General features: G+C 39.1%; 1 protein-coding gene across 1 annotated transcript in view; it reads left to right on the top strand.

Moving 5' to 3' along the window:
• GRIN3A (glutamate ionotropic receptor NMDA type subunit 3A) overlaps positions 1-27,357 on the top strand; it is a 205,096-nt gene that overhangs the window by 33,756 nt on the left and 143,983 nt on the right. The window contains exon 2 of the mRNA XM_027550425.1: positions 24,749-25,353. Within this exon, the coding sequence (XP_027406226.1) occupies positions 24,749-25,353 (605 nt within the window). The remainder of the gene's footprint in view (positions 1-24,748; positions 25,354-27,357) is intronic.

Here is a 27,357-nt window from a genome sequence, read left to right as displayed (position 1 = left end):
CCCATCACATTTCCAGTATATATCACAGTGCCTTGTATATAGTAGCAATTCAACAAATATTTTCTGAATAAAATATATCTAAAGTATATTTCCTAAACATGAGTTACTCTGAAAGTGAATTTGACTTCAAACACCAAAGAATTAAATTGAGCCTCTGTAACATTAGCTTAAGATAGTCAATGAACTAACCCTATTCTGTCGAGAAATACTGTATGAGGATATTTTAGGAAACATGATTTGATCCACAGATAACCAATTTTGCAGTAAAGAGCTGTTCCATAATGAGGTTTTTACATAATAGCTAAAATATCTCATCTTTTAAAGACAATAGCCAAAACAGCAAGCTGTTGAATATGATGATAATGGTTTCTAATGCTCAGTAAATACAATCACTCGCTATTATTACATTCCTTTAAAGCAAGCCCTTTGCCTTGTGTTTAAACAAGAGAGAAAGCTAGATACAGGGCCACAAAGGAAGCATATGTTTAAAGAAATTTAGAGACCAAGATAGAGATTAAGATCAGGATGGAGACAGAGACAGAAATAGAGGCAAAGAGAAGAACTTGGAAGTGTGGATGGAAACAGGTAGCAAAGAAGACAAATTTCTACAGGTCAACCACCCCAAAGTGATTCTACCAGGACAATTTCTAGGATATGTCTTATTGCTCAAAAAATGAACTTTTGAAGTTTTTGGTAGAAAGTTCAATTTTAACATGTGATAGAGAGGTATCCTGAGTCAGTCAGCCAATAAATACCATTCAACAATATTCTAGGCCCTGACAAGGCACTGAGGATCCAGTGTCTGAACCCTCTAGACACTTTCATTTTAATAGTCAGAATGTATTAAACAAGTTCATCACCAAATGAAAAAGATCATTTCTGTTACCAACCAGCACTCTGAAGATTATAAAACCATATTCTATGAAGAAAATGACAGATGAGTGATGCAGTGGGGAGGATGTTCCTGTAGATAGAAAGCCTAAAAATTTGAGCTGAGGCCTGAATGTTGAGAAAGAATAATCCAAGTGGATGGAGAGTGTTCCCACTTTGCATAAGAAAAAAAGGAACATCAAAAACAAGGTTTGAGCATAAGTGCTTTGAGACCAAAAAGGCGAAGTGGGGAGTTTAGAGGAGTAGGCTGAGCCAGATCATTTAAGGCATGGGTAAAGAGCTTACATTTTTCTTTAGGTGCAGTGGGAAATTATTAAAATGTTTTAAGCAAAGGAATGTTGTGAATTTAGATTTTTTTGGTGGCTCAGCAGTAAAGAAACCACCTGCAATGCAGTAGACACAGGAGACCGAGTTTGACCCTTGAGTCATGAAGATCCCCTGAAAAAGGAAATGGCAACCCACTCCAGTATTCTTGGTAGGACAATCCCAAGGACAGAGAAGCCTGGAGGGCTACAGTCCTTGGGGTCAAAAAGAGTCAGACATGACTGAGCACACATCCAAAAGATCTCTCCACCTGCTATGATTGCTGCTAACTGATTAGTGGACCAACGATGATAGAGGCAGGGAGACTAACTGAGGAGGCTGTCACTTTAGCTTAGGAGACAGAGGGAGGCTTGCTCTAGAAACAGTGAGATGATGAAAGAGATTGAATGTGAGATGTATTTTGGAGTGAATGAGGCTTGCTGATGGATTAATGAGTGATGTGAAGATTTCTTAGTTTTTGGTCTGAGCTGTTGATGTTCATGATGGTGCAATCCTGGTGACTCAGAGAAGTAGGTTTGGCAGGGGTAGGAGTGGAGTGGGGGTACAAGGAAAGAACACAATGAACCTCTTTGGATTTGTTAGGTTTTTCAATGCCTAACAGGAATCCAAAAAGAGCTATCAAGAAGGCAGTCAAATACACAAGGCCCAGGTTAGTGAATAAAGTATATACATTATACTTAAGGGCTTCCCAGGTAGCGCTAGTGGTAAAGAACCAGACTGCCAATGCAGGAAACGTAAGAGATACAGGTTCAATCCCTGGATCGGGAAGATCCCCTGGAGGGGGCCCAGCAACCCACTCCAGTATTCTTGCCTGGAGAATCCTATGGACAGAGGAGCCTGGCGGGCTACAGTCCAAAGGGTTGCAAAGAGTCAGACACGACTGAAGCAACTTAGCACACACACAGTGCTTACATTTTGTAGGCTAGAGTGTAGATAAGAAAACGAGAGGCAAGGACAGAACCAGGGCATCGAATTCAGAAAAGTGCTGGACTAATAAACCAGTGAAATAAGAAAACAAGGCCTATCTATGGAATTGAGAAGCCTAGAGGATAAAGTGTTTCAAGAGGGAGTGAACAACTGTGTTGAATGGTATTTAGAGGTAAGTCACCTGGAGAATGAAAATCAACCTTTCGTTTCAGCAGTATTTGTTCACTATCTGCTTCAGCAACAGTTGTGGTTGGGACTTCGGTGATGGTCCAGTGGCTAAGATTCCACACTCCCAATGCAGTGGCTAAGACTCCACACTCCCAGTGTAGGGGGCCTGGGTTCAATTCCTGGTCAGGGAACTAGATCCCACATGCCACAACTAAAAGTTTGGATGCCACAACTAAAAAGATCCTGTTTCCCACAATTAAAAGATCCCACTGCTGCTGCTAAGTCACTTCAGTCATGTTCAATTCTGTGCGACCCCATAGGAGGTAGCCCACCAGGCTCCCCCCTCCCTGGGATTCTCCAGGCAAGAACACTGGAGCGGGTTGCCATTGCCTTCTCCGACATGTCCCAGTTAAAGAACCTTCATGCCACAGTAAAGATCAAAGATTCCACATTCTGCAACTGAGATCTGGTGCAGCCAAATATATAAATACTTTTTTTTAAAAAGTTGTGGCGGTGAATTCAAAAGCCTTATTGGGTGAGAAAAATAGAAAATGAGGAAAGAGATATGAAATATTTATATGTCTTTACACTTGTGCTGCAGAAAAGGAGTAGAAGCTGAAATGGTAGCTGGAAGAGGAAAGTGAATGATACTAAGGGCATTTGTAAGTTTATAGGAGACCCCAAGGGAGACAGAAACTGCTGAAGCAAATTCCAAAACAAGGTCATCAGGGAGGTGAGAGAGAGGAAAGAAGAAACTCCCTCATCATTTCTCTAATTGGAAATTGCCAGACACTTCAGGTACAATTGCCAGGTACCAATTCTGAATCAACCTTACTCCAACTCATAGCAATCTGCACTTTATTTCCTTGAGGAAGGGTAAGCATTTTCATGCTTCCACCATCTACATTAAGAGGCAAACTAGACTAATGCAGGGCAAGGAGTGGGGAGAGTGTTCAGATGTCCTTGTTCCCCTTCAGCATCCTCCAAGCCAAGTTTTGTCTCTAAAGTAAACAGAAACTTAATTCCTTTCTCTTTCATGCAAAATGCCAAGATGCTTTCTGTTATATGTAGTAATAAGAGATGTGTTATTTTAAGGTTTAACATCCTAGTAAGACTTCTGTCGTCTTCCAATGTCCTCTTCTTTACCTTAACATAGTCTTTATTTATTGTCATTTCCAGTTACCTTGTTAGAGTCCCATTTTAGGTTGGTCATGGCGATTTCAAAGTCATTTCTCCAGTTCTGTAATGGCACCACACTCTAGATAATAGATACTGTTATCACTCTAGATAAACAGAAAGGTTGCCTCAGTATTGATACTTTTGTATATTGAGTCATATTTTAAATGGATCACTGTTGAACATTTAAACAAATTCAATTGTAAATAATTTATAAGGCACGATAAATATCTCCCCACAACCATCTTTAGTGTAAAGAAGTTGACTGACACACACCAAGTTTGCGCATATACAGATTCACTGGTATTTCTAAACAGTGCCTGGGGCACATATGCACTTGAGCAATTCTGTCAGTCCTCTTGGCATTCTGGTGCCACTCTTCTGATTGACATCAGCAACGATTTTTGTCATCTGGAAGGATAAGATTTTATGGGGAAGCAGATAATAATCATTCTTGGCTCTAGAGAGATACCATATTAGTCAAACAGGAAGGAAAATGACTCATAAAAAATAGACATACATCTCAGGTAAAGGTCAGACCTCCCTATCTAAATCTAAACCACACATCACCATTTATTCATTCAACCAACAGTTCTTCACTGTGAGTCTCTTATTTTCTGGGCAACATTACTCAGGATTTCACTATAAAAGGGACATCTCTAGCCCCCAAATAGTCCAGGGAAAGAAAGAGATGAGTAAATTAATGATTATGCCTTGTAATAAAGAGAGACAGATGTACAGAGTATGGTGGGGCACAGATAAAAGAGGCAAGTACTGCAGCTTGCTGCTACTGCTAAGTCACTTCAGTCGTGTCCGACTCTGTGCGACCCCAAAACCTGCAGCCCACCAGGCTCCCCTGTCCCTGGGATTCTCCAGGCAAGAACACTGGAGCGGGTTGCCATTTCCTTCTCCAATGCATGAAAGTGAAAAGTGAAAGTGAAGTCGCTCAGTCGTATCCGACTCTTAGCTACCCCATGGACTGCAGCCCACCAGGCTCCTCCGTCCATGGGATTTTCCAGGCAAGAGTACTGGAGCGGGTTGCCATTGCCTTCTCGGACTGTAGCTTGAGGGTGAGGCAAATAAGAATGTCTAACTGGGGAAAAGAAACCTACACACAGTCTTGGAAGCTGATGGGGAGTTAGTGATGCAAAAAGAGAGGTAAAGGTTCTGGGCAAAGAAAAGGACCCATGGATGTAGTGGCAAGAGAGGTGAAGCACTTAGGAAATTCCAAGGTTTCTGAGTTGGCTTCCAAGATCAAAGGAAACTAAGATATATTTAGACAATTGAATATACAGGACAAGATGACACCACTGTTGTGCCTCAAGGGAGATAAGGATGATGGCTAGAAAACAAAGAGGTAACAGTCAGCTCTGATGGATTTTACATAATCTGGAAAGGATGGCAAGAGACAGGATATCAGGACTCTCCAGGATCATCCAGGACAGGCACAGGAAGAGAGAAAATCATCAACATTGTGAATTTAGCACTTTGAGATGCTGGACTATGTTATAAAGGCTGGGTTATCAATTCTCTTTTATTCTGGAAAAAATAAAGATCTCTCAAGGTCCCTGACCTCTTGGGTCTGTGCTTCCGGGACTGACTTGGAAAACAATGATGATCTTTGGTGGTTCTTCTCATTTTAAAGCCTAAAGGCTTTTGGTGTGATATGCAAGAGTTTAACAGAAAATAATGCCAACAGAGACTAACTAATGCTAACAGAGACTAACAGAATAAATATATATGGACAGTAATTCCAGAAAGATATTCCTATCCTATATTCCAGGGCATATAGTAAGTTGGATGGAAAACCAGAAAATCCATTTTATTTGATTTAATTCTTTTTAGCACTAGATGTGTTAGGAATTAATGTTTCTGTTTCAAGACATGATATGCTTGTATATGTTTGTCACAGTGGAGAAGAAAAATTAGTAATTCATAAATCAGTGTATTCTTTATACCTCTCTCATAAAGGGCAGTTATTTGTGACTTAAAGACTACAGAGAGATATTAGAGTGTGCAAGTTTGGGCTAAGCCTGAATCATTCCTTTAAAATAAAATTAAACACAAGTAGATATTCATGAATATTAAAATCTAGTCATATTCACAAAAGACTCTAAGGAAGACAGACCACCTCAATTAAACAAATGATTAGCTTTGCAAATAGAAAGAAAAGGACCTTTAACTCACTCTTGCCCCTTAATACATGGCATTCTGTAAACTGTACAGGAGTTTAAATTAAGTGAGCTTTAAGATCCCTTACTAATCAAATGATAAAATCATAAGAGCAATAATTGACTTTTGGTGGACATTCAAACTTAATGTTTCTGCCTTATTTGGTTATTACTGACCTTGAGTGGATGTAGGCAATGATTTGACAAGTGAGTTCACAACAGGGCCAGATACAATCCAAATCTTAAATTTGAAAACTAACCAAATAGATCATTTCGCAAAAAGTGACAATGCTCACACAGACCATCCTGAGTCAACATAAGCTTGTTCATTCAGAATTCATCATTCTGGACCTGAAATCACCAGAACTGCTTGTAAGAGTATGATTATTAATTCACGAGAAAGTACTCCCTCTGTGACCAGAGACTTTGAAACTAAATTCAGTATTTCTCATGCCTTCTTACTTTGAAACACGATTTGAAAGGTAAAAAGAATTAATTATGCTAATGTGTGCTTATTAATTCAAGTGAAATAAAATTTATTGCAGCAAACCTTAGTTATAATGAATAAATCACAGGTTTTGAAATAATGTGCTAAAATGGAAATTTAATTAGATACTATTTAAGGTCTTGCTAATACTGTTTCTGGGCTTCCCTGGTGGCTCAGTGGTACAGAATCTGCCTCCCAATGCAGAAGAGAGAGGTTCAGTCCCTAGGGTGGAAAGATCCCCTGGAGAAGGAAATGGCAACCCACTCCAATATTCTTACCTGGAGAATCCCATGGACAGAGGAGCCTGGCAGGCTACAGTCCTTGAGGTCAAAAAAGAGTCAGACATGACTTAGTATTGTTCTGACTAAACAAGAACAATACTATTTCTAGTATTAAACTGGTGAGTGTCAGGTAGCAAGCAATAAATGTAAATCCATCTAATTTTTCAAAATTTTCAAATGAAATAAGAAGCCATTTTGCCACTGAATTGATTTTATAAATTTTATGATATTATGAAAATTAATCTGGAATATTAAACCAGAATATATGAAAGCTATGTTATATCACAATTAGTCAAACCATAGTTTAAATGTACAAAACATGTACTTGTATCAATTTTAAAATGGCTATGGAATTGAGAAAAAAGGTTATGTCAACTGTTGTGTCAGTTCTGGAGGGTATTTTAAAATAGAAATAGTCAACATTTAGCTGACTTTTCATTCTTAGGACAAAAAAGCAAATTAGCATGTGACATAAGCCATCTCTTAATAATAGTTTCCAGCTACATTGACATAAAATAATCAAATTTCCATAGAAAATTTAATTTGCTTGCTAGACGGTTTAATTATGTGGCACACATTTCAGTAGTTCCCATTATAAGAAAATATGCTATAGTTTGTCCCCAGAAGAGAGTGTCTATAACAGTAGCTTGAATACTTTGATAAATTTTAACTATCTTATAAATTATCTGCCTCTGATATATATAAATGTGCAGGTTCATTCAAATACTGCTTAATTTGACTAAAACCTGAGTGTGGGAAACAAACCACTCTTAAACCAACATCTTTATTCCAAAAGTTCTTGAAATGTGACGAATAGCCTTGTCCTCTGTAATATGAAGATGAAAAAGTTGGCATAGAATTAGAAAATGTTATTTCACTTGAATATCCCACTCCAGAAATGCCTCCTTTACCTCCATCCAGCTTATGCATCCTGCCTGTTCCCTACTGTCTAGAAAACAGATATGCAAATACATCAAGTTCCCTGTTATAATGCTTTCTACTTCATAAACCACTTTCACATGCATATCATCATGTGATCTCCACGTTGTTCAGAGGTAGGTGGTTGGCTATTAATTATTATCCTCTTATCACAGCTAAAGAAATGGAAGTCAAGTTCCCAAGAACAGTCCTCATAACAAATCCATTTCACAGCCTCCTCAATGTTTACTTATAAGATGGTCTTGGTAGTATATTAATCTCATTTTAGACAAAATTGTGACATGAGAGTTATGTTGTTTTTCTAGCTCAAAAGTATATTTTTAAAAAGCTGCAAGGAGTCCATGAAAGTAGTCACACTGACAGAACAAAAAAGGATAGTAGGTAACCTGACTCAGTGGCAGAGAAGAGAAAAAAAATACACTTTCTAGAGAGGCTCAAGAGCTCCAGCCTACATGGTTCAGTCAACATGGAAGCCAGCTGGCTCTATGGCCCCTGATCACATCATGGTCCCCCAGTCAGGCACAGTCACCAGTGTTGATACCAGAATGCTCTGAGTCATAAGAGAAGGATCAATTATGCCAGTAAAAGGAAGTGGGCTAATTTTGCTAACAATACCAATGATAATAATAAGGCTAACTTTTAACAAATAGATACTACATGTTGAGTATGTAAGGAAGCCCCCCTAATTGTCAGATTCTGCCTTCTTCTAGCCTCCCCTCCCTTCTAAGTCAACCATGATCATCACCTGTAAACTTGGTCTTGTCCCAGTGCCCCAAGCTGGTCTGAAATGCAGGAAAGAAGGATATGAAGATATTTGCCTCGTGATCTAAAACTTCCCTCATAGCTCAGTTGATAAAGAATCTGCCTTCAATGCAGGAGATCTCAGTTTGATTCCTGGGTCAGGAAGATCTACTGGAGAAGGCATAGGCTACTCACTCCAGTATTCTTGGGCTTCCCTTGTAGTTCAGCTGGTAAAGAATCTGCCTGCAATATGGGAGACCTGGGTTCCACCCCTGGGTTGGGAAGATCCCCTGGAGAAGGGAGAAGCTACCCACTCCAGTATTCTGGACTGGAAAATTCCAGGACTGTATAGTCCATGGGGTCACAAAGAGTCGGACACAACTGAGTGACTTTCATTTTCATTTTCACTAAAACTGAAAAACCAAATCACCATTCCTTTTAGCGTGACTCAAACTTTGGGCCCTATTTCTTGTCACTGGTCTGCTGCTTTATGTCTAAATTACTCCTCGACTTGTGTCTTGGTGCTGATAATAGTACCCTCTAGACTTCAAAGTCCATAAAAGAAAAGGTAACATTGGTCTTATTCACTACTGTAGTTCCACTAGTCAGTACTCAACGACTGGCACAAAACAGATACTCAAATGTTCATTAAATAAACTGAGTGTAACACCAGTCTAGCCCTTATATTTCATCTCTCTTAGTATAGTATTCCCAATCTCAGCAGCAGCAGCATTATAAGCTACCACTTACCATTTACTGTGTACTGATGCTTTATGTATATTATGTTATTTTATACTCACAAGCCTTGAAAGGTAGGTGGTATCATTTTCATTGCATAGAAAAGTAAAATGAAGCTCTGCAAAGATAAATGATTTTCAGAGTCTATCTCACAGAACAAGTAAATGGCAGAGCCTCACTTCAAACAAAGATCAGAGTTACTCCGGATAGAGCCACTGTGTCCTCTCCTCTAGGCTCCCCAGGTAGTTGCAGTGACCTTCTAAATCCCAGACCAAGGACCTTGTTGCCTGCTACTAGTCTTTCCCGACGTTAAATGCCCACATTTCCAATGACTACCTGTCGCTGGTCCACCTGGGCCAATATTCCTACACTGGGCTATTTTGCTGGAACTGACTGCTCTTTCAAACGCCATGACTACACATCTTCTGTAGCCACATTCTTTTAACCAAAGTTCTTCCTCCCCCAGGTATACCAGTGACAGTTTTAAGCCCTGGAAACTGTAGCTAGTCAGAGTATATCTGGAATGCTTGGGCTGGGAGGACAGAGCTCAGAGAGTGAGTGACAGCCAAAGGCTTTCAAAATTACCAGAAGTCAGGTGAAAGAAACAAAGTACAACCATCCACAACAAAAGGTAGAAATGGGTGGAACATAGATGAAAGAGTTGAGTATCAATGATTAGATGGAACTAAAATGGAAAAAAAAATGATCAAAAGCCCAACACGAGAAGCTTGAGTGATTGCCACAAGTTGACCTGCTATGCCCCAACGTCTCTTTTTGGAAACTGGACTAGGGTGAAGAGGGTTGAGTTGGTTCAAAGAGTACCCACTGCATGATGTGTCTGTGTTTTCCTCTGCCTGAAGACATGCATTTCTGTAACCATGGCCTGACATATAATAACCTTTCAACACTTGCTTTGTTGGACGAATAAATCGCCAGCTGTTTTTGAAGACAGGGTATTTGTGCCAACATTTCTTCCTAAAACTACCAGTGTCTTCTCTATTTCCATGAGAGAAGACCAGCTTTCCTCAAACTGCTGTAGTGAAATAGACCACACGAAGCATAACTGGCAGCATTATGCCACCTGTGGCATGTATCCATAATCCTGCCTTCTGAAGCATCAATGGCACCCCACTCCAGTACTGTTGCCCGGAAAACACCATGGATGGAGGAGCCCGGTAGGCTGCAGTCCATGGGGTTGATAAGAGTCGGACACGACTGAGCGACTTCACTTTCACTTTTCACTTTTCACTTTCATGCATTGGAGAAGGAAATGACAACCCACTCCAGTGTTCTTGCCTGGAGAATCCCATGGACGGAGGAGCCTGGTGGGCTGCAGTCCATGGGGTCGCACAGAGTTGGACATGACTGAATCAACTTAGTAGTAGTAGTAGTACTCTCTTACATATGGTTTCATGTATCATTCAAAAATCCTGAGGGATACATCCTAAGATCTCTGTTGACACTCTCATACATAATAGTTGAACACCATTGTAGATTATGGGGCTTCTCAGGTGGCGCTACGGGTAAAGAATCTGTCTGCTGATGCAGAAGATGCAAGAGACATGGGTTCAATCCCAGAGTCAGGAAGATCCCCTGGAGAAGGAAATGGCAACCCACTCCAGTATTCTTGCCTGGAAAATCCCCTGGACAGAGGAGCCTGGTGGGCTATAGTCCGAGGGGTTACAGAGTCAGACATGACTGAGTGACTGAGCACGCACATTTTAGGTTATAGTTTTGTCCATGAAATTCAGTAGAATCTAAAACAAAAATTTAAGTGACCTTTTCCAAAATTTATTTTACTAAACACAAAACTGATGGCATTAATTATACCACTGGCTTTCATTGTTGAATTGTTGTTGATGAAGAAACACAAGTCTTGGGATTTCCCTGGTGGTCCAGTGGTTAAGACTCCACCGTCCAACGCAAGGGAAGTGAGTTTGATCCCTGGTTGGGGACATCTCACATGCCACGGGGTAAGGCCAGAAATTTAAAAAATAAATAAATAAAAGTTTTATTTTACAAGAGTTGCTACAAATGGGAGGATGAGTGAAGAAAATGTCTAAGTTGTGTGTACACTGGGCAACAGACTTGACCCCCTTGCTGGCTTCCATATGCCATTGCACAGGGTATGTCATCTAACTTGCACCATGACGCATCTTAAAAATGACTTGATTCCATGAGCCTTTAGGATTACTTACAAATCAGTGAAGCTATAAATTTTAAATATACAAACATTAGGGCTCTACTGCACATTTTGTTCTTACCAAGTGGAGGAAGCAGTATGACATACTGGCCAAAAGTCTGGTCTTTCAAGTCTTACAAACTTGTATTTTATACCCAGGCTCTATCTCTTAGTAGCAGTGCACCCTTGGGAAAATTACCCACTCTTTTCTGAGCCTCAATTTTGTCATCTGTTAAAGAAGGTTCATCATTGTAATCACCTCATGAGGTCATTGTGAGGATAAAATAATATGCAAAAAGTACTAGGGCCATTGGTAGGTATTTGCTTTTCATTTGTATTGTTATTATTAGATTACAATTTCTGGGCAGGGACTGTGCCTTTTGTTTGCCCAAATCCCTAATGAAACCATAAAAAAAAAAAAAAAACAGTTAATTTATTTAAAAGCCTGGGCTTCTAAAGGACTAACATTTAATTTCCAGAAAGGAAGAGACTTGTATATAATATAGGTCAAATGAGGTGTGAAGTAATGAGACACAGCAAGCCTCCTGTGACCTCTTTGAGAAGAAGTAATAGCAGTGTAGAAAGTGGTTCTGGGCCCCCTAAACATCTTTAGCAATCAGCAGACTTACGAATAGAAGGGAATTTCTTCTCTTAAAAGGAGTGGAAATGTTATGCTCATTTGAGCTTTCTGAGCTTTGGCCTAGAAGTCAAAATTAAATGGATTTGCTTGCCCAGGAAAGAGTTTAGAGAATTTCTATCTTTTCTCCACTCTTAAGGCAAACTTTTATGGAAGAAAGTGGAGAAGAACTAAAGAGCCTGTTGATGAAAGTGAAAGAGGAGAGTGAAAAAGTTGGTTTAAAGCTCAACATTCAGAAAACTAAGATTATGGCATCTGGTCCCATCACTTCATAGCAAATAGATGGGGAAACAGTGGAAACAATGGCTGATTTTCTTTTTGTGGGCTCCAAAATCACTGCAGATGGTGATTTCAGCCATGAAATTAAAAGACACTTACTCCTTGGAAGGAAAGTTATGACCAACCTAGACAGCATATTAAAAAGCAGACATTACTTTGCCAACAAAGGTCCGCCTAGTCAAGGCTATGGTTTTTCCAGTGTTCATGTATGGATGTGAGAGTTGGACTATAAAGAAAGCTGAGCACTGAAGAATTGATGTTTTTGAACTGTGGTGTTGGAGAAGACTCTTGAGAGTCCCTTGGACTGCAAGGAGATTCAACCAGTCCATCCTAAAGAAGATCAGACTTGGGTGTTCATTGGAAGGACTGATGTTGAAGCTGAAACTCCAGTACTTTGGCCACCTGATGTGAAGAGCTGACTCAGTTGAAAAGACCCTGATGCTGGGAAAGATTGAGGGCAGGAGGAGAAGGGGATGACAGAGGATGAGATGGTTGGATGGGATCACCGACTTGATGCACATGGGTTTGGGTAGACTCCAGGAGTTGGTGATGGACAGGGAGGCCTGGCGTGCTGTGGTTCATGAAGTTGCAAAGAGTCAGACACGATTGAGCAACTGAACTGAAAGGCAAACCCAGTTTCATTACCTCTTCTGTCAGAGAATATCTCACAGCATCTGGCAAGCTCTTTCCTGTAGACAGTCCTACTTTTGAAACTTTTACTGATCTGCAAAATAGGTGATTCTGTGCTCTTGGGAAGAACAAAGATTGTTAGGGGATCTGCAGCAACTGTTGCCACAGATTCCTTAACAGGTGAAGTGACACTGGAGCTAGTTACCAAAGAAAGAAGTTTTTGTTTTGAGTTGTTTGTTTTTTTTTGTTTGTTTGTTTGTTTGTTTGTTTGTTTTGGCTGTGTGGGGAGTGTGCTCTGCTGTGAATATGTTGTCTTCTAAATAAATAGCTGCTCCCATCCTGGAGTGGAATTGTTCTTTTTCTACTGAGGAGTTGGTATAATTGGTATTTGTAAAAAAATATCTATTGCAGGGGCTGTTGGGTGAAAATAGAAAAGTGAAAGGAAAAAGAGAAATAGCAAAGGAAAAAATTGTATTGCAGTCACTTTAGCAAGCATGTCCAACACAATGACTTAACTCTAAGAAAATTGTAATAACTGTCACTTACTGGGCCCTCACTCTGGGCCAGTTATCAGAATCCATGCATTATCAGATTCTCACATTTGATTCCCAAAATGAACCCATAAGGTAGGAGGTCATGTTTTCCTTGTTTTAGAGATGAGAAATTTACGACTCAGAGATACTGACTTGTAGAAGGCCACACAGCTGGTAAACAGTGAAGCCAGGTGTTAAAGGTGGGTTGTAGGGACTACTAAGTTGTAGGGACCACTAGAGTTACTGTCCCAGAGAAGGAGAGAAAAGCTCAGCTGACTGAGGAAGACCTAGCCAGCAAGGAGAGTTTAGGCTCTGAGAAACAACACTGTAGATACTACAAAAGAGGTGAGTGAAGAGTCAAGGGAATATAGAAGTAGGTAGTAGCTCCATCCATTTATCTGGGACTACATAGTACCTAGTCAAAGAAGAATGGATGGTCAAAATTGGACCACATTTTTAGGTATATGTGTATTTTTAAAAATCATTATATATGTTTACCTGTATATAGTGATAAATCATTTTTATATACATCCCTCATTTTTTCCTAAAATCCCAGTTAGAGAGTGTGCATACAGTGTGAATACTGGCATCCGTCTACCTTACTGATCATAATTATTACTCTTTCCCCTTCCCTAGTCTCACTGCATCTATTTGTTTCATTTACAGTAATTTCCATAATGCATAATTATACTATGTTTACTTCTCTACTTATCTGTATATTTTCTCTCTCTCGTGCCCTGTATAGACAACAGGAAATTTTTTACAGAGAATATGGCTCACAGTTGGAGCTTAAAATTAATTTTCTATATTGAATGAATTTTCAGTCAAGGGTTCTATTTACTGTTTGGTTAGTAAATGTTCTTTATATGTTTTTTGTGAACATTAACTCTTTGTTGGATTTGTTGCAAAAATTATCTTGTCTCTTACTTTCCTTTATTTTTTGTTTATGAGAGCTGTTTAATGCTACAAATAAAGTACATTATAGTATTAATGTATTTCTCTTTATCATTATGATTTCTGAGACATACCTATTCACTCTCTTTTAATGATTTGACATTGTACTTTTAACTCTTAAATGGCCTGAAATTTATTTTTAACATGTCATAGAATTAGGATTTAAATGATGCTTATTCTCCCAAACAATCTATTTTCTCAACTCACTTCATATGTATTTCTTTAGTATTTCCTTATAATTTTCAAATGAAGTATATTAAACTAGAATATTAAATCTGTGTACCTCAATATAGAATAATGTTTGTTTTATTTACTTACCTGTTAATCCTTTTGCTAGTACTTACCTGTTTTAATTATTATGGTTATGTAAAAATTGCATTTTCTGATATATTCTAATATCTCTTAAGGCATGGCTCCTCTATTATATTTATTTTTCCAAATTTTGTTACCATTCTTGCCTGGTTTTTGTTTTGTGGAATTTTAATCTTTTGCTCACCTTCATAGATCACAGCCTTGTCATGGCAAAGGGACTAGCATAAATCAAGGAAGCTACTAGCCATTGGGTAGCCAGGCCACCCAAGACTGATGGGTCATAGTGAAGGGTTCTGACAAAATATGGTCCATTGGAGGGGGATTAGCAAACCACTCCAGTATTTTTGCTGTGAGAACCCCATGAACAGTATGAAAAGGCAAAAAGATATGACACCAGAAAGTAAGCCCCACAGGTTGGAAGGTGTCCAGTATGCTACCAGGGAAGAGTAGAAGACAATTACTAATAGCTTCAGAAAGAAATGAAGAAGCTGGGCCAAAGGAAAATGACACTCAGTTGTGGATGGGTCTGGTGGTGAAAATCTGGTGCTGTAAAGAACAATATTGTATAGGAACCTGGGATGTTAGGTCCCTGAATCAAGATAAAATGGACATGGTCAAGCAAAAGATGGCAAGAGTGAACATTGGCATCTTAGGAATCAGTGAACTAAAATGGACTCGAATGGGCGAATTTAATTCAGATGACCATTGTATCTACTTCTGTGGGCAAGAATCCTTTAGAAGAAATGTTTGGTTGGTTGGTTGTTTCTTTCTTTTTCGGTTATGCCATTAAACTAATAATCTCATAGTCAACAAGAGTTAACATAGAGTTAACATAGTTAACATAGTCAACATAGAGTCCAAAATGCAGTACTTCGATGCAGTCTCAAAAATAACAGAATGATCTCGGTTCATTTCCAAGGTAAACCATTCAACATCACAGTAATCTAAGTCTATGCCCCAACCACTGATACCAAAGAAGGTGAAGTTGAACGGTTCTATGAAGACTTACAAGAACTTCTAGAACTAACACCAAAAAAAAAAAGAAAAAGATGTTCTTTTCATCTTAGGGGATTGGAATGCAAAAGTAGGAAGTCAAGATAAACCTGGAGTAACAGGCAAGTATGGACTTGGGGTACAAAATGAAGCAGAACAAAGACTAGCAGACTTTTGTCAAGAAAACACACTGGTCATAGCAAATACCCTCTTCCAACAACACATGGATAGAGATGACTGTCCACATGGAGATGACTCTACACATGAACATAGCTAAATGGTCAATACCAAAATCAGATTGATTATATTCTTTGCAGAATGGTGAACTGGCTGTGGTTCAGATCATCAGCTCCTCATTGCAAAATTCAGGCTTACATTGAATAAAGTGGGGAAAACCACTAGATCTTTCAGTTATCACTTAAATCCCTATGATTATACATAAGGGATATACAGTGGAGGTGATAAACAGATTCAAGGAATTAGATCTGGTAGACAGAGTGCCTGAAGAACTATGGACAGAGATCCCTAACACTGTATAGGAATCTTTGACCAAAACCATCCCAAAGAAAAATATAAGAAGGCAAAGTGGTTTTCTGAGAAGTCTTAACCAATTGAGGAAAGAAGAGAAGTGAAACGCAAAGGAGAAAGGGAAAGATACGCCCAACTGTATGCTGAGTTCCAGAGAACAGCAAGGAGAGATAAAAAGGCATTCTTAAATGAACAATGCAAAGAAATAGAGGAAAACAATATAATGGGAAAGACTAGCAATGTCTTCAAGAAAATTGGAGATATCAAGGGCAAATTTCATGTAAGGCTGGGCATGATAAAGGACAGAAATGGTAAGGACCTATCAGAAGCAGATGAGGTGGCAAGAATATACAGAAGAACTATACAAAAAAGGTCTTAATGACCCTTTTGGAATAACCATGATGGTGTGGTCACTCATCTAGAGCAAGACATCCTGGAGTGTGAAGTCAAGTGGGCCTTAGGAAGCATTACAATAAACAAAGTTAGTGGAAGAGATGGAATTCTGGCTGAGCTATTTCGAATCCTAAAAGATGATGCTGTGAAAGTGCTGCACTCAGTAGATCAGCAAATTTGGAAAACTCAGCAGTGGCCACAGGACTGGAAAAAGTCGGTTTTCATTCCAATCCCAAAGATGGGAGGTGCCAAAGAATGTTCAAACTATCATACAATTGCACTCATTTCACATGCTAGTAAGGTTGTGCTCAAAATCCTTCAAGCTGGGTTTTGGCAATATGTGAACTGAGAACTTCCAGGTGGACAAGCTGGATTTAGAAAAGGCAGAGGAACCAAAAATCAAGTTGCCAACATTCGTTGGATCATAGAGAAAGCAAAGGAATTACAGAAAAATATCTACTTCTGCTTCATGGTCTATGCTAAAGCCACTGACTGTGTGGATCACAACAAACTGTGAAAAAGTCTTGGAAAGTCACAGTGAAAGTTGTTCAGTTGTGTCTGACTCTTTGTGACCCCATGGACTATACAGTCCATGGAATTCTCCAGGCCAGAATCCTGGAGTGAGTAGCCTTTCCCTTCTCCAGGGGATCTTCCCAACCCAGGGATCAAACCCAGGTCTCTCACGTTGCAGGTGATTCTTTACCAGCTGAGCCACAAGGGAAGCCCTTAAGAGATGCAAATAACAGATCATCTTTCCTGTCTCCTGAGAAACCTGTATCCATGTCAAGAAGCTGGATATGGAAAAAATAACTGGTTCAAAATTGGGAAACATATATGATAAAGCTGTATATTGTCACCCTGGTTATTTAACTTATATGCAGAGTACATCATGGGAAGTGTCTGGCTGAGTGAATCGTAAGCCGGAATCAAGATTGTCAATATCAACAACCTCATATATGCATATGATATCTCTTTAATGGCAGAAAGTGAAGAGTAACTAAAGAGCCTCTTGATGAGGGTGAAAATGTAGAGTGAAAAAGCTGGCTTAACACACAACATTAAAAAACTAAGATCATGGCATCCAATCCCATTGCTTCATGGCAAATAGATGGGGAAAAAGTGGAGGCAGTGACCAATTTTACTTTCTTGGGCTCCAAAATTGCTGTGGATGGTGACTGTAATCATGAAAATAAAAGACGCTTGCTCCTTGGAAGGAAAGCTATTACAAATCTGATGCTGCTAAGTCATTTCAGTCATGTCCAACTCTGTGCGACCCCATAGACAGCAGTCCACCAGGCTCCCCCATCTCTGGGATTCTCCAGGCAAGAACACTGGAGTGGGTTGCCTTTTCCTTCTCCAATGCATGAAAGTGAAAAGTGAAAGTGAAGTCGCTCAGTCGCGTCTGACTCTTTGCGACCCCATGGACTTTAGCCCACCAGGCTCCTCCATCCATGGGATTTTCCAGGCAAGAGTACTGGAGTGGGTCACCAGTGCCTTCTCCATTACAAACCTAGACAGCATACTAAAAAGCAAAGACACCACTTTGCCAACAAAGGTCCACAGAATCAAAGGTATGGTTTTTCCAGTAGTCATGTATGGATGTGAGAGTTGGACCATAAATGAGGCTGAGCACAGTGTGGTGTTGGAGAAAACATTTGAGAGTCCCTTGGACTACAGGGAGACCAAGCTTGTCAATCCTAATGGAAATCAACTCTGAATATTCATTGGAAGGACTGATGCTGAAGCTGAAGCTCCAATACTTTGACCACCTGATGGAAAGAGCCCACCTATTGGAAAAGGCCCTGATGCAGCAAAGAGGCTTTCCCAATGGCTCAAGTGGGTAAAGAATCCGCCTGCAATGCAGGAGACATGGGTTCGATCCCTGGGTCAGGAAGATCCCCTGGAAAAGGAAATGGTAACCCCTACAAGTATTCTTGCCTGGAAAATCCCATGGATAGAGGAGCCTGGAAGGCTACAGTCCATAGGTTAGCAAAGAGTCAGACATGACTGAGCACATAAACTCATTACTCATACTCACTACTAGGAAAAATTGAAGGCAAAAAGCAAAGAGGACAACAGAGGACGAGATGGTTAGACAGCATCACCAATTCAATGGACATAAATTTGAGCAAACTCTGAGAGATAGTGAAGGACAGGGAAGCCTGGCATGCTGAAGTCCATGGGGTCACAAAGAGTTGGACACAACTGAAGAACTTACTAGTTGTAAATCCACTGTGATCCATCACAGTTGAACCAATCTTCCCTTACACCAGTGAATAAATCTCTGACATTTTTGCAATTCTCTGACACTGGCAACTGCATTGCCAACTTGGAAATTCCTCTCTCCCTCCCGCTCTGCACTTGTCTTGGTGAGATTTCATTCCATGAGTACATTTCAACATGGCCATTCCCCATCCACACTTCTTGTCCTATACTTTTAGGGATTTTAGCTTCCAAAATCATGTAGAAGCAGATTATGATGGGAATAAAAATCTAAAAATCAGTGGGGTAGAGTGACATGTCATTTTCTGTAGTAATAAAGATTCAATCCAAAGAATAAGAAAATTACATTTGAAAATGTCTTAAATTAGCCAAGATACAGAAACAATCTAAGGGCTTCTCAAGTGGCACTGATGATAAAGAACCTGCCTGCAAATGCAGGAGACTAAGAGACGCAGTTTCCATAATTGGGTTGGGAAGATCCCCTGAAGGATGGCATGGCAACCCATTCCAGTATTCTTGCCTAGAGAATCCCATGGACGGAGGAGCCTGGTGGGCTATGATCCATAGGGTTGAAAAAGTTGGACATGCCTGAAGCCACTTAGTGCACACACACACAGAAACAATCTAAATGTCCATTGAAAGATGAGTGGATAGATGTATATATATACCATATCTTCTCTATCCATTTCTCTGTCGATGAACATCTAGGCTGCTTCCATGTCTTGGCTATTGTAAATAGTACTGCAGTGAACTTTGAGATGTGTGTATCTTTTCGAAGTTTCACAAAGCCAACACAACATCAACTATACTCTGATATAAAATAAATTTTTTAAAAAAATAAGTGGATAAACCAGATATGTGATAAACACATATGCACACACACAATGAAATATTACCCAGCCACACACACAAAAAAATGAAATCTTGCCATGTGTGATAACATAGATGGATCTAGAGGGTATTATATTAAGTGAAATAAGTCAAACAGTGAAAGACAAATACCATATGATTTCACTTATATGTGGAATCTGAGAAACAAAACAAATCAACAAATAAAATAAAGCAGAAACATATTTATAAAGAGAAAAAACGTGGTTACCAGAGGTGAAGAGTGTTGGATGAAAGAGGTGAGGTTAAAAGATACAAACTACCAGTTATAAAATAAATAAGTTATGATAGCTTAAAGAAAAAAGTAGTCAATAGCACTGTAATAACTTTGAATGGTGATAGATGGTTGTTGGACTTATCATGGTGATCATTTCATAATAAATTTGCATATCTGAAATTAATATACATAAACCATACTTCAGTTTTTAAAATTACCTATTAAATTTGAGATATGTGATTTTGTATATATAACTATGTATAATAACATTTATTACAGTATATAATAATACATGTATATAATAGTCATATATAATAATGAATACACTCACTTAGGATAATTAGAATTATCAATACTATTTAATTTCATTTTTTCTCTCCCCCTAACATTCTACTGAGCCTGTATATTTTAATTTACATGAATTTAATGTACTTACAAGGCAGTTTTCTATAACTATCAACATGGTTGGGAGAGGCTTCCTGATTCTTGGGTTGTTTTGTTATTGGACTTCTGATTTAGGAAATAAACAATGTGGACTTTTTTTTATTTAATTTTTTTTATTATACCTTCTTTCAGACCATGGGTTATTCTTTTGAAAAATAGCAAACTATATGTAAGACATAGATTTTGAGTCTCAGTTTCATTTGATAGGTCTTGTTTAATTTTTGTTCCCGATTTTGCTAAAAGTTTTCCTATTAGACTTGAAGTTTTTTGTTATAAGTTTTCATATCTGTGTCATATGTGTACTCACACACACACAAACATGCCTTTCCTGTTGTTATTGTATGGAGAGAAATTAGGAGATGATGCATCTGAGGCTGCTGAATAAATACAAAATTACTAGATGTTTCTATATTATTTAATAAGTATTTATTTGAAGAGTTGTGTTCCTTAAGTTTGTGTAAGGATTAACTTCCACATCTGTACTTTCTTAATAGAATTCTTAGTAGGGATAGCTATGATTATATGGATTAATCATTATCCATGGTGGGGGTAGTATCTTCATTTTATTCCTCTGTCACTCTCTCATGCCAAATGCATGTTTCCCTGGCACACTGAATGCTCAATGTGATTAGCCACTGTTACTTTCCATTTAGCAAGAGGAGAACATTTTCAGTTCTGCCTCCATTAGAAACTGATGCTCATATACCAATTTAATGAATCCTTCTGTAGGAAGTGTATGGATGGGCCTTTGTTCCAACTGGGGGAAAAATATTGGGTTTTGAAACTCTGCTGGAAATGGTCATCTTCTTAGTCTTCTGGTGACAAGATTATGATCATAGCTCAGTACTTGAGATGAACAAAAGAAAATTCCAATTGATAAATAGTATCACTGGTTAACTAAGAACTGTGCTAGAAGAGATGGTTGAGACATGGTCCTCATCCTAAAGAAGCTTCCATTCTATTGTGAGAGGTACAGTGAAAGTGAGAGTCGTTCAGTCATGTCAGACTCTTTGTGACCCCATGGACTGTATAGGCCATGGAATTCTCCAGACCAGAATACTGGAGTGGGTAGCCTTTCCCTTCTCCAGGGGATCTTCCAACCCAGGGATTGAACCCAGGTCTCCCACATTGCAGGTGGATTCTTTACCAGCTGAGCCACAAGGGAAGCCCAAGAATACTAGAGTGGGTAGCCTATCCCTTCTCCAGCGGATCTTCCTGACCCAGGAATTGAACCTGGAGGTCTCACACTTAACCAAATAATTAACATATGTGTGAAGAGAACTGTAATAGAGAGATGAACAAAATGACAACCTGACACACACATGAGATGATTAATTCTGCCTGGGCAGCAGTCAGAGGAGCAATCAAATAAACAAAAATCCAGTTCACTATTGCAGGAAATAAAAGGGCAAAAATATTGTGAGGAAAAGAAAAAAAAAAGATCAGCAGCAGGAACAGTAGTAAATGGAACATAAACTAGTTTCTGGAAATCTGATGGAAGAGCTGAGTTCTGAAAAATGAATATGAATACAGGCAAATACATTCCCAGGTGGAGAATTCAGCATTTCAAATTTGTTTAGATGTGAAAATGCTCACTCTGATCCATGAAAAATAAATTTTCCACTATGACTTGTCTTAGGGTGCATGCTTGGAGTGTTGGAGGTGAAGTTAAAGACTAAGAATGGCCTCCTAAGCCATACTGTTGCTTTTAATATTTGTCTTACGGGTGATTCAGAGGTGCAGAAAAATGGTATGGTCAAATTTATGTTTTAGAAATAAAACTGGGAACAGAATAGGGAACTGAGGCCAAGAAAACAGTTGGGCATAATTTGTTCCTGCCAGACAAATGTAAACCTTGTTTGTTGATTCTGGAATAAGGTTAAGGCAGAGGAGGAAATAAAAAAAAAGAAGGAAAAGAAGAAAGTTAAAAAGGGAGGACAGAGAGAACTCTCTGGAGTAGTTTATATTCATCAATAGTAGGAGTGAGGAAGTAAAGCTTCTGTTTATCTTATAGGGCTCTACGGCATCCCAAGCCGGGAAACAGGAACTACCTACTGGATACTGTCTCCTGGTTTTCTGACACCTTTCTTTATCTGTCTCTTATATCTGATAAATATATTGTCGATAAATTTTAACTTTTTTTTTTTTTTTTCTATTTACTTGGCTGTGCTGGGTCTTAGTTTCGGCATGCAGGATCTTTAGTCACAGCATGCAAAAGCTCTAAGATGCAGCATGTGGGATCTAGTTCCTTGCCCACCTGCACTGGAAGTGGGAGTCTTAGCCACTGCACCACCAGGAAGTTCCTAAATTTTAATTTGAAACCTTTTTTTATCATTCTAGCTATCATTACCAACACTGGTTTCCAGTTAAAACCCTTAGCACCTAAATGAAATCCTGAAAGTCTTATTTTCCCTCTCCTTTTAGAATGGAGCCCATAGACAATCCTCCAAAAGCTCTGCTTTTATCATTACAAGTCCTGCTCACAGCTTAATTTGGAAGGGCAAAAGTCAAATTCTCAAAATAAATTTTAAGACTCCCTCCTACTTCGGGCTTCCCTGGTGGCTCAGAGGTCAAAGCGTCTGCCTGCAATGCCTACTTACCATATGATTACTCTCATTTCCTGCCTTTGGTCATAGTTTTTCTCCCATAAATTCCTTTGGAATCTTCACTCCTTCCTCTACACATATCAGAATCCTTTTAACCCTTCAAATTATTCAAAGTTCAGCTCAAACTATTTTTTTTACACTCTTTTTACTGGGTAAGGAAAAGCTACACTTTAGTTTTGTCCCAGGGTATGAAACTTCACTGTGAAAGTCCTCATTTTTCTACCTATATTATTAACCTGAATGTTTGGCAAGTTCTCAAAAATAGTTCAACAGTCTGATAACTCGAAGATGTGAATGTATTTAGTTCAATTTGACCCATATCTATTGTACACCTACCTTGTATAGGGATTATGTTAACAATTCTAAGGATGTCAGTGTTACAGGAGAAATATGTCAAATGCCTGCTCTCAAGGAGAACAGATTTACTCATTAGAGGACTATTTCTACTTCACCTATATGATTAGTAATTTGTGATTTTTCAAATAAGATTCTCTCCTTTCATTGAGTTGGTGAGTTCTTTAAGTAGATGAAATTGTGATGGAAGTTATATACGTGTGTTTAAATGGCACACATTTCACCTTTCACAGCAATAATCCAGTCTCAGTAGATATAGAAATGCAATCTAATCTTCAGTGTTAGACTATGTATTTAATTTTGATTGAGTATATTGTTAATTCCGGAGAAGGCAATGGCACCCCACTCCAGTACTCTTGCCTGGAAAATCCCATGGATGGAGGAGCCTGGTAGGCTGCGGTCCATGGAGTCACTAAGAGTCGGACACGACTGAGCAACTTCACTTTCAATTTTCACTTTCGTGCATTGGAGAAGGAATGGCAACCCACTCCAGTGTTCTTGCCTGGAGAATCCCAGGGACGGGGGAGCCTGGTGGGCTGCTGTCTATGGGGTCGCACAGAGTCGGACATGACTGAAGTGACTTACCTTACCTTACCTCTTGTTAATTATTCCATATGTCTTAGTGTATTTGGGGTGCTTCCCCAGTGGCTTAGTGGTAAAGAATCTGCCTGCAATGCAGAAGACACAGGAGATGTAGGTTTGATCCCTGGGTCAGGAAGATCCCCTGGAGGAGGAAATGACAACCCACTCCAGTATTCTTGCCTGGAGAATCCCATGGATGGGGGAGCCTGGCAGGCTACAGTCATTGGGGTTACAAAGAGTCAGACATGGCTGAGCAACTAAGCACACACACATTAGTGTATTTAGACTGCTATACCACAGACTGGGTAGCTTGTAAACAATAGAATTTTATTTCTCACAGTCCTGGAGGGGGGAAGTTCAAGACCAGGGTCCCAGCATTGTTGGGATCTTCTTCCAGGTTGCAGGCTGCCAGCTTCTCATGTGTTTTCACATGACGGAAGGAGTAAGGGAATTCTCTTGAACCCCTTGGGCATGAATCTCATAATCTCATTTGTGAGGGGTTCTGCCCTCATTACATCCCAAAGGTCCCGCCTCCTAATACCATCGCACTGGGGATTAGGATGTCAACATAAATATTGGGGGGAAACATAAACATTCAGGCCATGGTACCACATATATTAGAACAATTGCCTTCCTCAGCAGCTAGAAGTTTGGGAAACTATAGGGCATCCTTTTTCCACACCATCCTTATACAAGTATCTGCAATGTTTTAAGATTTTTCTGCTAGTAGTTTTAAAGTAAAGTGAAAGTAATTTCTTTCAATTATTTCACCTGACAGGAAAATTTAACAAATGAATTATGAACAGGGATAGTTAGAAGTGGGGTGCCTAAGGGGGACTGTCTGTAAGGAAGCAGGCAAGGCTGATAAAAATTTAAGACTAAATGTATAGTCATGTTACCCCTGACATTTACACCAAGAACCATCGGCGTCTAGTACTTTAAGCATAAATTATAAGGAAATTAGTTGCAAGAAATCAATTCCATTAGGCAGGAAACACAGCTTTCCAAATTATGTGAATTTTATCCCAGAGGCACTTGAATATCACAGGGAAAAATAAAAGATTAAGCCTCACAAGAAAGTAAAAGTACCCTCTGTTATAATCTTTGGCCAATACGTTCTAATTCTTCTTTTTCATATCTTTAAATACAGAATCCCCTTCACCTCCAACTGAGTTTAGAAAATTCATTAAGTTCTGATGCTGATGTCACTGTCTCAATCCTGACCATGAACAACTGGTACAATTTTAGCTTGTTGCTGTGCCAGGAAGACTGGAACATCACCGACTTCCTCCTCCTTACCCAGAATAATTCCAAGTTCCACCTGGGCTCTATCATCAACATCACCATCAACCTCTCCTCCACTGAGGACCTCTTGAGCTTCCTGCAGGTCCAGCTGGAGAGCATTAAGAACAGTACACCCACAATGGTGATGTTTGGCTGCGACATGGAAAGTATCCGGCGGATTTTCGAAATTACCACCCAGTTTGGGGTAATGCTCCCTGAACTTCGTTGGGTACTGGGGGATTCCCAGAATGTTGAGAAACTGAGGACAGAAGGTCTGCCCTTAGGGCTGATTGCTCATGGAAAAACAACACAGTCTGTCTTTGAGTACTATGTACAAGATGCCATGGAACTGGTTGCAAGAGCTGTAGCCACCGCCACCATGATCCAGCCAGAACTTGCTCTCATTCCCAGCACAGTGAACTGCATGGATGTGGAAACTGCAAATCTCACGTCAGGACAATATTTATCAAGGTAGGATGCAAGGCCTGGGTTATATCCCCATTCATAGGATTGTGATAGGAAGTAAAATATTCCTGTAGTGGGGAACACTCAATCCTGTTTTTAAATCTGTGGCTTAGTCCCATACTAGCTGTGTGTTCTTGGCAAGTTTTTTTTTTAAAAACTCTGAATCTCTGCTTTCTAATTAGTAAACTAAGATAATATTGGATGTAGCTTAATATGATAAAGAGACCACAAAATTGTATACAAGAAGTTCCTAACACTGTGCTCAGCTGGTAGTAAATGCACAACAAATGTTTCCATCCCTGCTCACTCTTTCCTGGATCAACAGACTTGGACAAATCTCTCTAAGTCTTTTTAGAGAAAAAAAAATCTAGTCAAGGAGGAGATAGACTTTTCTCTCTACTCCCAGGTTATGATGCATTAGAGAGAATAGAGAAGGGGTTAAAGACATAGACCCAGGAGCCAGACTCTCTGAGCTTGAATTTTAGCTCTGTGACCTACTATTTGCATGACTTGGTCAAGTGGTTTAACTTCTCTGAGCCTTAGTTTCCTATGTCCTATACCCACTGATGTAAAAAGGATATAATAATAGATCCTGCTAGCCATGGAGGAGTTAATGGTGGATAGATAGTTGATGATAAGTAAAAAGATAGATAGATAGACAGAACTAAGTTCTACAAGAGTAAAGTATGTGCATATATAATTTTATGTTATATATATGTGTATATATGTTATATATGTGTGTGTGTATATATATATATACACACTTTTTAAAATTAGCCACCTTTCTTTCCAGTTCCTCAGTCTGGTTCAGAAGCTAGAATGAAAAAGCCTGTTTAAGTTAAAGAATAATCCATCCTATAGACATGGTTTTCATGATCCCCAGAAAAAGAAGTCCTTAAAGGCTATTTTACAAGGGCCTAGAATTTTTTCAGAAAAGGACCACCTATGGTCAGAGAGGTCAAATCAGAGAATTATTGCTGCTTCAGAAGTGAAGGCTTAGCTATAGTCTGATCCCATTTTCAGGAAGTCTTCTTATAACAGGATCATCTGACTATGTTGACGAGCACAAGGCAATCTCACAGTGTCTTGCCTTTTAAAAGACAGGAACATTTGAGGAAAGGTCAGAAGGTCCCAAGCATTTTACATTTAATTTCACATTAAGCATCTACTATGTTCAAAGCAACATGCTAAATGTCATACATGTGGCATAGTTTAAGCACAGCCTAGCTTCCCTGGTGGCTCAGTCAGCAAAGAGTCTGCCTGCAATGTGGGAGACTTGGGTTCAATCCCTGGGTTGGGAAGATCCCCTGGAGAAGGAAATGGCAACCCAATCCAGCATTCTGGCCTGGAGAATCCCATAAACAGAGGAGCATGGTGGGCTACAGTCCATGGGGTCACAAAGAGTCAGACATGACTGAGTGACTAACACTTTCAATTTCACCCTAAAGAAGGTTGTTAATAAAATAAAATAATTTAAAATTCACTTATTAGTAATCTATTAATGATAAAACTAAATGTTCTATCATCATCTGAACTTTCCACTTTTCCTATAATGTATTTGAATTGCCTCAAGATTAAAGTCTATGTGTGTTTTATTTTATAGCCACTATCCAGATTTAATCTACTGTTTTGGAACTAGCATGTAATTGAAGCTCAAGATTTTATCTTGGATAAGAAACATCCTCCTTCATAACAAAAACAAAAGCAAAGTCTTTAGCTATAATTTCAAATAGTCATCATTTTGGAAGGACAATCTTAAACAGTAGACAGAAAATCCACTTGTGAAAATTATATTAAGTTATTTAATGTCTTTCTGTCTCATATAAAATGGAGAGCACAAGAAAAATAATTCTGTTTGGAACCTAAAAATGTTTAGAAACTACAGAGAGAAATATTTGTTAACTTCAGTTGTATACATATCAGGGTTTCATTTTATCAAGATAAAATTGATCTTTCTGGCTCCTCAAATTTTAGTTTATCCAATGGCACTTTGTACATGAAATTATGTGA

Source organism: Bos indicus x Bos taurus, chromosome 8 (assembly GCF_003369695.1).
Source record: "Bos indicus x Bos taurus breed Angus x Brahman F1 hybrid chromosome 8, Bos_hybrid_MaternalHap_v2.0, whole genome shotgun sequence".
NCBI classification, from domain to species: domain Eukaryota; kingdom Metazoa; phylum Chordata; class Mammalia; order Artiodactyla; family Bovidae; genus Bos; species Bos indicus x Bos taurus.
Note: the sequence above shows the minus strand (reverse complement) of the source record. Positions and strands in the feature narration are given on the sequence as shown.